Source organism: Callionymus lyra, chromosome 4 (genome assembly GCF_982586985.1).
Source record: "Callionymus lyra chromosome 4, fCalLyr1.hap1.1, whole genome shotgun sequence".
Lineage (NCBI taxonomy): Eukaryota > Metazoa > Chordata > Actinopteri > Syngnathiformes > Callionymidae > Callionymus > Callionymus lyra.
In genome coordinates, this window is record NC_141821.1 from 37,568,745 (window position 1) to 37,580,208 (window position 11,464).

General features: G+C 43.5%; 2 protein-coding genes across 2 annotated transcripts; one reads left to right on the plus strand and one right to left on the minus strand.

Moving 5' to 3' along the window:
* Positions 1-80: 80 nt before the first annotated feature.
* On the minus strand, positions 81-2,501 carry eslec (eosinophil lineage-specific marker). The gene is made up of 6 exons (XM_087788310.1): positions 2,477-2,501; positions 2,313-2,389; positions 2,161-2,240; positions 1,439-1,573; positions 1,270-1,369; positions 81-1,091 (listed from the first exon to the last, which is right to left on the minus strand). Exons 2-6 carry the CDS (start codon positions 2,368-2,370, stop codon positions 1,021-1,023), a joined length of 444 nt encoding a protein of 147 aa, XP_087644436.1. The 5' UTR covers positions 2,371-2,389; positions 2,477-2,501; the 3' UTR covers positions 81-1,020.
* A 3,839-nt stretch (positions 2,502-6,340) lies between these two features.
* On the plus strand, positions 6,341-8,773 carry LOC148082908 (uncharacterized). Its single transcript, XM_087790250.1, has one exon. It carries the CDS (start codon positions 6,341-6,343, stop codon positions 8,771-8,773), a length of 2,433 nt encoding a protein of 810 aa, XP_087646376.1.
* Positions 8,774-11,464: the final 2,691 nt, after the last annotated feature.

Below are 11,464 nucleotides of genomic sequence, written 5' to 3' on the forward strand. Positions count from 1 at the left end.
AATCTATCAACTAGTGAAAACCAGCAGTTATTCTCAAGTGTAACCCAATTTATTTCATGAATTGAATAAAGTTGCTAAATTGCAAGGTTGAAACAAACTATTTAAACACCTGCATTATTACCTGAAAGGGTGAGTAAAACCTTGGGCTATGATCAATAGCCCTTTTCACATGTTTGTAAAAAATCGTATCTTTATGAAATGTTAATACCAGCACAGTAAAATCTGTATACTAAATATACATAATCTGCACATTTTTATTGTGAAGTTTCAGTGAAATATTATTTCAGTTTCATGTCGGACGATACTCGACGGACCGTTCGTTCGTGCATTCAGAATAGACCAAAGACAATGAATGCACATCAACTTCAATAGAATTATTGCTTCTTAAAACGCTGTCGTGAGTCGTCACCACTGGAGACAGTTTAGCTGAAGTGAAAAGCAGTTTCAATTTAAACTTGTCAACAAAACTTGGGGGAAAGGCAATTATTATGCAACCTAACTTATTAATGGTGCACACAGAGCTGCCACCTCCCATGACGCTTCCCTGCCAAATAGCTGATTGCTCGCTTTAAATATGTCAATGATTTTTAAATGAACCAGAACTGGCTTTTGCTGCGCCTTGCTTGCTGCAACTTCAATTTATCAAAATCGACCTATTGTTTTCCCCAAGAACGTCTGAGACTCTAGTAAACTGTACACTTCAAGCGATAAAAGGCAAATCATTTTGTTTGTTATATTATAAAAACAGATCCTATTCCTTGTATACGTGTGTTTATATTTGTATATATAATATTTGTAGTAATCAATCTTCGCTATTGGGCAGGCATGCAGTTCTGTGTGCACTATTAATAAGTAAGGTTGGATCATTATTGCCTTCCCCGAGGTTCTGTTGACAAGTACAAGCTGTTAGTGATGACAAACAAAGCAAACTGTCTATTACAATTTGGTGAAGGATCATGAGCCTTTCAGGTTGGTTATGAAATAATTATTTCAGGAATTAGATCAAGGAAAAGTTGTTTTTCAAGGATGAGCTTTTTTGCACACATATGCATTTGACGCAGTGCAGTCGAGATCAGTCCAAAGAAGTTCATCTGCAAACAAAGAAACATAGTAAGATCAATTATTATGATTATGATTGTGATTATGGTTGTATACACATAATCAATTCTAATTGCCAATATCTAACATTAATAGTGCATGAAGATATAAAATGTATAAATAATTTACAACATCAAAAAATCACAATATTGAAACTTGTATTTGACTTACTGTCTTTATGTAGTGCAATGCAGGCTCCTGAGGCAGGATAACCAGTATGCCAGTATAAGTAATCCAGTGGTGTTCCGTCACTCCATAGAAAAACTTTATCCTAAAATTAAATTTTGAAAAATATGTGAGAAACTACGTAGGATTTTACGTTCTGGGTAAGCTGTATTACCTCTTGACAGTCAGTGCCTCCTATCCATGTTGTAACCTGTTGAGTAGCTAGTCTCTTAATCAGCTCCTGGATAAACCGATGCTCTTCAAAATTGTGAATAGATGCAAGTTGTGACGTCTTTCCTCGGCAGGCGATCTAAAGATTGAGTGAAAGTATCGTATATCATATTTGACACAAAATTGCAATTTATTAACACTGTTGTTGTTTTTTTATCTACAGAAAAAAAAACACAAATAATTTTGATTTTTGCGTTTAAAGGCTGAAGATTTTGCAGGCGAAGGAGAGGGTTAATTGGGACATTTGGCCATCAATTACTAAAATTAAATATAATTTTGAAATGTTGGAATTAGAAACTCTATGTGTAAAGGAAAAAAATGAAATAGAAAGTTTTTTTAATTCAATTATATTTAAAAAAAAAGAAATAAAGCTTTCGATGTAGAAATATTTGAATGACACCTATTATCAGGTCAAGTCACTCTGTCCTTTACAATTGTGTACCATGTTATCACAACCTTGTCCCTTCTCTCTGAAATTTTCAAATTTTGGCTGCTTCTAAATCAGTTATAGTTAAAAAAAAAAAAAAGGAAAGAAAATGCATTTAGTATCTAGAAAAGAGAAGGAAAATATGCAATGAACCATGCCTTGAATTTCATTAAAAATCAAATGCCAAAGTATTTTAAGGCTACTATCTTTATTTTCCAGAAGAGTAAAGAGTTATTTACCTCAGCTGCAGACCAGGTTTTGGTATTAGTGTCAAAGAAGTAACTGTGATCCTTAAAAACATTCCAGTCTGATACTGATACTGTTAAAGAAGAAAAAAAATATTAGTCTATATCACTCTCTTTGAATCGTATCTTGGTTTGTATTCACTTACCAGCAGTAGCCTGTATCACCATTGTCCAAAGAAGAAGAGACACGAACAGCTGCTTCATTCTGAAGATGTTGGTTTCCCTGATGAGGGAAGAAAAGTCTTGAATGTGAGTGGAGTGGAAGGAAGAAGGATGATTGAGGAGAAGAAGTGGATTAGTTTTTTCATACCTTTGGACACTACTTTGATGGTCTGTGTTCTGCAGCCAAACCCTACAAATAGACTGCTACCTCATATACACAGTTACTGACCCGTCACACCTGTTGCTTTGTCACTTTTGGCAACAAAAGTATCAGTAAACAAACCAAGGTTCACAATTTCCAGCTGTGACGGAGAATTGCATGTACCTCCTTTCTGCTAATTTCAGGGGAATTTAAAATTTAAAATTATTATAAAGTTAATATACATAGCAGCCTCAGTTATGGGAAAAATAAGATGTGTATTTTACCAAATGTTCCATTCCAGCAACTTAGAGTGTAATATAGTCAATCTTGGATGTTTAAGTATCTCTGTTTGTCCTTCTCTACCCAACATTCCTGTTTGTTTTTTTTATTTTACTTTGACACTTCTGTTTGTCCCCTTTTGTTTTGTGTCCAGACTTGGATCAGGACCATTGCACCTGTTGCTGTGCCTGCCAGCCGTTGCTTCTTAACTGATTCACTTTTCAGCTGCGGAGATTAAAGGGCAACTCATTTGTTGATTTAAGTGTCTTTTGTGAATTGATCTTGGACATATATTGTACCAGAATGTGCAACCTATCATATGCTGAGATTTCAGACAGGGGAGAACTTTATAAAGTAATATCATTGTCATGATGAGGGACTTACTGCATTTTGGAGAGGAAGACTTCAATGTTTGAAACATGTCATGAGAGTTGTTTCCCATTATTTGCCCGCGTGTGTGTGTATGTGTTTTCTGATCACCACTCTTTGTTTTGCAGTGATGTGTAATGTACCTTTTGTACTGTGGTAAGGACAATAAACCGTACGTAATTTTCATCTGCTTCACTCATTTGCGGCTCTTATGTAGTCTTCCTAGTACAATCTGGCCACAATCATCAGCGATCTTTTAATATTCCTGTTGGTTTAATAAGTGGTGTAGACATTATGCCACTCTATAAAAGTATATATATATAAAAAAAAGTAATGTTTAAACTTAAATACTGAATTCGTAATATATTATGGACCTGGGTTGGGTGTCTTGCCTCTTTTAGACCTGCAATGTAGGTTGTAGGTAGGATGCTCAGTTTTCCAAATCCAAAGAGTCAATGGAATTGTATAGAATTGTTAAATTTAGTGTTTGGATATTAATTCACTATTTATATATTGAAAGTTTAAATTAATTGTATTGTTTTACGAAATAAAATAATTCGAATATTTCGTGGTTGAATTAGTATTAATAAATTATTGAATACATTTTTAAAAACATTTCAAATAAAAATGTATATATAACCGGATGGTTATTTTTAGTTTGTTATTGAGATGATTGTTTACATTCTCTTGGTTAAAGCATGCCCTCTCATTACCTAATTGGCCTCACCTGCTTATGGTGTGGAGACTATAAAGGGAAGCGTCACTCAGTCTGCCCCTCTCCTCAGTGTGGTGAGGGTCGGCTGGTCTGGTGCCAAAGTCGGGCGGATGGCGTTCTGGGACGTGTGCGGGAGGTAATTCCATTGACTCATAAAGTCAGGCACGGCGACCTAAATGAGTTTATTGTTTTCTCTTTTCTTCACAATTTGGTTCTTTTTTAGGGATGTGCATAAACGATGCCCTGCCTTGCCTCTTTGTGTTTACTTTGGTTTAGTGATTCTGTTCGCCATAAAGTTATTTAGGTAGTTTTGTTTTAGTTCAACTTTGGTGAGACATGTATATTGTGTTAATATTGTGTTTATTTCCTGTGGCTCTTTTGTTTAGGTCTAACACTGGTTGTAGTTTTTCACAGCAGCGATTTTGTTTTCGATTGAAGTAGTGTCTATAATCGCTATTTCTGTTACGTCAATGTGTGGTTTTGTTAAGAGTACTAATGTGTTTTTGTTTTCCCTTTATTTCTGTGTTATAATTACTAACTGTGTGTTTTGTCGGTTTCAGTTATGATTATTTATAGTCTACGTCGGTTGTAAGTGATTCGCTGCATTGTCTGGCTACTCAATAAATTATATTTTCTGGTACTGGTGTTTGTGGGCCTGTATTCATTTGCTGGAGGTTTCCACGCACAGGTTCGTGGGTTTGCATCTTTAGGTGCAAGGCCTAAAGTGGCGTTGCTGGATACCGATTCAAACCATTCCACCGTTACTTCCCGGGCCAGTGTTTAGGATCGGTTACATATAGTTTCAACATTTATAAAATGTTACATTTAATATTTGTATGGCAATGATATACCATGGAAATTGAGTCTGATTTATTATTCATCCTAAAGTGATAGTTCCCCCAAAATTCAAACTTATTTAATCCACACTTATTTTCTACTCAACCTCATGTGGACCAGCTGTTTGGAAAATTTTGTCTTATTTAAGTTACAGGCAGATATGTATTCCCACAAGAGTGTCATGAACGTTGCCCACTTTTCTTCAGATTCTTCTTGTTTAGACATTAAAATAAACTGTTACAATAGTCCAGACGAGTAGACACAAATACATGGATTATCCTCTGAGCCTGTTGCTCTCATTTAATGTAAGGTGTGAGGGACCGCTGGCAAGCTGCTGCCGCGCCTCCCCTGGTTTTTGTTATTTTCGTTATTTTCGCTATTTTGACGTTTCATATTGATTTATCAAGCTTAGTCTTTTATGAATGTTGGACCTCGAACCCATCTGCTTGATTCGGCCCGCTCGATCTTCCACTCTGCGACACTGAAACGGCAGTTTAGTCTCTGCCTGCCTGCCTGCTGCTACTGCCTGACTCGCTAGCCAGAAGCTAGCTCCGCCGACACAGGGCTCACCTGTGGTGGCTCCTCTCCGCACTCTGTAGCTGGATAGCCTGCGCCGGTGTGCCCCACGAAGCACGCCAGTTCGGACCGGTCCGCTGCCACCCTGCCAGCTCTCCTGGGCGTTTACCTGCGCCCGCGGATTGCTGTCAACGCGGAGGACGCCGCCTCCCTGCTACACCGCTACCCGACAGTGTTCACCTGCTGGCCGGCCAGGCTGCTGCTAACCCCCGCCGCCGTCCAACTGACTTCCCCGGCTCCAGCGAAGCTACAACCGGCACGCTCCACTCCTCTGCCTCCGCTGTGCTGGCTCTGTGGCTTCACCATCACCACCTGGATCATCATCTAGCGCTGGATTACGTCGCCGCCGACTTCACATCATGTGGACTTTTAACCTGTTCCTCTGGCTTGCGCTCTGCTCGGCTCTCACGAGCGCATCTCTGCCGCTCCGTTACTCGGCAACGGAGAAGTTACGTCTCCGGATCTTCTCAAGGACCCCCCCACCTCAGCTTGCATCCCACCACTACATCCTGAAACGACCAAGATACATCCACCGAGGCTCTGGACGGAACTTTCAGGTCACTCACAATAGCAACACAAACATCCGCTCTTTCTGGTCCACTGGGCCCCGCCCCCCTCCTCGCACAGCCCGTCCTGTCAGTCCTGTCAATCACAGTGTGCTGTCCCCCGTGCTTAAAGCAACCTGTTACACTCCACTCACCTGTCTGAAACTCTGTCTACTCAACACCAGATCCCTCAGTAATAAGGCCCTGCTGATAGCTGACTTTATTGTTGACCAGAGCCTAGACATTCTCTGCCTCACTGAGACCTGGCAGCAACCAAACGACTTCTCCCATCTTAATGAGGCTGTCCCATCAGGTTTCTCTTTTATTAGTAAACCCCGTGCCACTGGGAGGGGGGGTGGCCTCGCTCTCCTCCTCCGTGATAACATCAAAGTCACTGCTGTCACAGTCCCCCATCACTCCTCCTTTGAATGTCTAGCTGTAAAACTCACAGGCCCCAAACCCACTATCATTGTCACCATATACAGACCACCAAAACCCTCTGCCGTTTTCCTCAATGAATTCTCATCACTATTAACATCTGTATGTGCAATGTCCCCCACTGTTATCCTCCTTGGTGATTTCAACATCCACATTGACAACCCATCCTGTACGTTTGCTAACGACTTCACATCACTCCTGGACTGTCTTGGCATCACACAACATGTCAACCTCCCAACCCATAACAAAGGTCACATACTGGACTTAATCTGCTGCACTGACATCACTCCCACTAACCTTGATGTCATTGATTTTCCCATTTCCGACCACAAAGCCGTACTTTTTGACATTTACACCCAACTACACAAAGCCAAGGAACAACGGACCATCTCCTTCAGGAACATCAAACATATCAACACCACAGATCTCTCCTCCCTGATCAGCTCCTACCCCAGCCCCCCCTCAGCATCCTCCCTGACTGACCTGGTGACTCACTACAACAACTGCCTCTCCTCCTCCCTCACCACCCTGGCCCCCCTGAAAACCCGCTCAGTCTCATTCACCCACACTGCTCCCTGGTTCACCCCTGAGCTCCGCCAGCTCAAAGCCACTGGCCGTCGACTGGAGCGACTCTACAAAAAGACTGGACTCACTGTACACCGTCAGATGTACTCGGACCACCTCCATCACTACAAGAACGCCCTCACTACTGCCAAATCCTCATACTACTCCAACCTCTTCAACACCGGTACAGGTAACAGCAGAGTCCTTTTCTCAACAATCAGCCACTTACTTCAGCCTCCTAAAACCCTCCCTCCAGACATTTCCGCCAATCAGTGCACTGCCTTCCTGGACTTCTTCAGCTCCAAGATCAACACCATTCACCAACAACTGGCCACATCTCGCACTCCCTCTGACGACCCACCCTGGATGATCACTGGCCAACCTCCCATCAGCTCCCTCTCTGACTTCACCCCAGTAACAGAACTGACCGTCTCAGAACTCATCCGCAAGGCCAAAACCACCACCTGTCAGCTCGACCCTCTTCCCACCTCCCTTGTCAAAGCATGTCTGCCATCCATTTCCCCCATGATCACCAACATAATTAACTCCTCCCTCACTACAGGTACCGTACCCCCCTCTCTCAAACTGGCTGCCATCACACCAATCCTGAAAAAACCCAGTGCTGATCCTGCTGACCTCAACCACTACCGGCCCATCTCCAACCTCCCCTTCATTTCCAAAACCCTTGAAAGGGTGGTTGCCGCACAATTACAGTCCCACCTTGACACAAACAATCTCCACGAACCCTTCCAGTCCGGCTTCCGTCCTAAACACAGCACTGAAACAGCCCTAGTCAAAATCACCAACGACCTCCTCCATGCAGCTGACTCCGGATTGCTCACCATTCTCATCCTCCTCGACCTCAGCGCAGCATTCGACACCATCTCCCACCGTCTGCTCCTGGACCGCCTGGCTGGCATTGGGATCACTGGTGCTGCACTCTCCTGGTTCACTTCCTACCTCACCGACCGTCAACAATTTGTTCAACTAAGCCACCACAAGTATGGGTGTTCGGGTGTTTCACTGGGTGTCCCCCAGGGGTCAGTCTTGGGTCCACTCCTGTTCACCATCTACCTCCTCCCCCTGGGCACACTCCTCCGTCACCATGGGGTCCATTTCCACTGTTACGCTGACGACACACAGGTCTACATCTCCACCAAACCCACCGTTGCCATCCCTCCCACCTCCCTCATCACCTGCCTAGAAGACATCCGGAGCTGGATGAGCAGGAACTTTTTAAAACTTAACGGCAACAAGACCGAGGCCCTGCTCATCGGCTCCAAATCCACCCTCGCCAAATCACAACACACCCCAGCCACACCCATCATCATCGACGGATTCCCTGTACCCTTCTCCCACCAAGTCAAGAGCCTCGGCGTCATACTGGACTACACCCTCTCATTTGCACCCCATATTCAAAACATCACCCGGACCGCATTCTTCCACCTCCGCAACATCTCCAGACTCCGCCCATCACTGACCCAATCTAGCATTGAAATCCTGGTCCACTCATTTGTCACATCACGCATCGACTACTGCAACGCCCTTCTCACCGGACTCCCCACCAAACTCATCAACAGACTGCAGATCATTCAGAACTCAGCCGCCCGGATCATCATCCGCACCAAATCATCTGACCATATCACCCCTGTTCTCATCCAACTCCACTGGCTCCCGGTTCAATACCGCATCCACTACAAAAATCTTCTCCTCACCTACAAAGCTCTCCACAACCTAGCCCCCACTTACCTCCGCGACCTTCTCCATGATTACACTCCCTCCCGTTCCCTCCGCTCCACCTCTGCTGGACTGTTAACCACCCCCACGTCACGCCTCAGCACGATGGGTGCCCGAGCGTTCAGCTGCTCAGCACCAAAACTCTGGAACTCCCTCCCACCACACATAAGACAGTCAGACTCCATCACAACATTCAAATCTCAACTTAAAACCCACCTGTTCAAACTGGCACACTCCCTATAAACCAGACACTCTGCACTGCACTCACTTTTATCTCGATGTTTTGTTTGTTTTGTTTTTATTGATACTATGATCTTTTATCACTCCTTTTTTGTAAGGTGACCTTGGGTGACCTGAAAGGCGCCTCCAAATAAAATGTATTATTATCATTATTATAAGATCCAGATGATGTTGTGACAAAATTTTCCTTAATTTAGATATTTTTCTCAGTTAACAGAAACATTTTTTTGCAGTGTTGAACTAGAGACATGTCGTTGTCAAATACAACACCCAGGTTTCTTAGGCTCAGTTTGACAGACTGAGTGCTATATAAATACAAATTACTTACTAAGTCACCCAAGTAATGATCCTGAAACCTTATCATCAGGAGCAATAACCAGAATTTTGTTTTTGTCCACACTTAGCTGCAAAGTCTTTTCACCTAGCCACTGTTTGATTTCTAACAATTGATTAAACTTCCCAGCTTCTGGGCTTCAGTTGGATCAAACGAGCATTAAAGCTGGATCTAATCAGCAAAAATTAGGTAAGAAACACCAGGAACTCTCTGAATGATTTACCCAAGGGAATATAGTACAGCAAAAACAATATAAGACCCAAAACAGAATTTTGGGGTACTCCACACAACAGATCAGCTGATTCAGACCTTATTTATACAAATGTTATTCAGGAGGAACTGTTCCACATTTATTCTGCAGGAGAAATCTTTCTCCCCTTTTGTCTCGCTATTGATTTGATTTTGTGGTTAATTTACTCAGTCTCTTATCCTTGTCATGTTGACCATTTCATGCCCTTGTTTTTGTTTACTTTCTGTGACAGGCGCAGGCAGGTGCGCACGGTCTTTGGCTGATCTCTTCGCAGGTTCTTCCCATTCTTAAGGAGCATCTCGCCCCGGAAGAATCTGCCAGAGAATTTCGTCTCCTGACTTAGGTTTGGCTCCTCCGTTTGTCTCTGGACCAATCTACTGTGTTTTTGGACTGTTCCTATTCTGACGTTGTCAGCATCTTCAGTTCTTACGTGAGTTTTTTTCTTGATCCTCTTATTGGTCGGCCAGCCGAGCCCCTGCCTGCGTCCTGAGTTTCCCGTGAACCTGTTCTAATTTTTGTGGATACGTTTTGTTGCTTGACACCCGTTCTTGGGCACGTTTTGGATTTATATATTTCCAGTGTCAGTTAGTTTTTAACCAGCAGCCGTTGTCTTATTCTACTGGTCGTGCTAAGATCGCGTATTTAATAAATCTCCGTGGTAGATCAGCTGATTGGGCCACTTCTCTATGGGAATCTAAGTCTCCGGTTTTATCTACTTACATACTATGACTATGTGTTTCACTGATGAAATGCGCCGTGTTTTCGACCTGCCATATCGTTCTCCTGCAGTTTCTGCTAGCAAATTACTTTGCCCAAAACAGGGTGATGATTCTGTTGGGCAATATTCTATAAGTTTACGGATCTTAGCTGCAGAGAGTGGATGGAATGAGCCCGCTCTCACAGGTTAAATTACTCTGTCAAGGATCGGCTGGCCACTCGAGATGAACCTTATGGTGTAGAGGCTCTTGTTAGCGTAACAGCGTTCACACAGGCTAACAAGGGGGTTTGTGCCTGTACTGTGGAGAGTCTGGTCACAGACTAGGTTTCTGTCCTAGTCGTCCTAAGGTCAGTGCTCAGGTGGGACACACCCTCTCTTCCCCTGACCCTTCTGACCGTATCACTCTACCTACACTCTTGACGTTCGCCATGATTTCCACTGCTGAGACTGTTCTAATAGATCCTGGCACTGACGACAACTTTATTGACAAGGACTTCGCTCTTTCCCTTAACGTTTCCTTGGTTGAACTTGACGTCCCCCGACCGATCTTTGCCATTGATGGCAGACCCCTGACTGACGTTACTCACGAGACTAGGTCCCTTTCCCTCACTATTTCGGGTAACCATTCTGAAGTTAATCGTTTCTTTGTGATTTCCTCTCCCTCCTCTCCGTTAGTTCTTGGTCTGCCTTGGCTCTGTCTTCACAACCCTCACTTTGACTGGGTGAATTATTCTGTCTTGGGTTGGAGTTCTTCCTGTCACTCACAGTGTCTTCGTTCTGCTCCTGTACCCTCAGGCCCTCAGCTTTCTATAGCCAGGTTGCTGCTCCCCACACACGGCTCACATCCACTAAGTCCCTTCCTCTGGTCGGTCGAGGCTGAGGAGGCTATTAACAGGTTGTGCTCCTGACCACCAGACCAGAGGAGAGAAATCTTTTCAGGCTGTTGCTCCTAAGCTTTGGAACAATCTTCCTCTCTCTTTGTGCTTGATGGAGTCTACTGACTCCTTTAAGAAACATCTTAAGACGTTTCTATTTGTTCAGGCTTTTCCTTGATTTTCTGGAACTCCTGTTGTGTTATCAGTTTTATCTTGATCTTTAAAGTTTATACTTTATTGAATATTGTTTCGATTGTTTAAGCGCTTTGTGACCCTGGTCTAGAAAAGCGCTATATAAATAAGAATTACTTACTTACTCCTTGTTCTCCTTGGCACCCATCCTGCGCCATCCTGACCCAACAAGACAGTTTATCATCGAGGCGTCAGCCTCTGACACTGGCATTGGTGCAGGGCTCTCCCAGCGTTGCTCTGAGGATGAAAAGGTGCACCCCTGTGCCTTTTTCTCACGAAAGTTGTCACCGGCTGAGGGCAACTACGACATCGGGAACAGGGAACT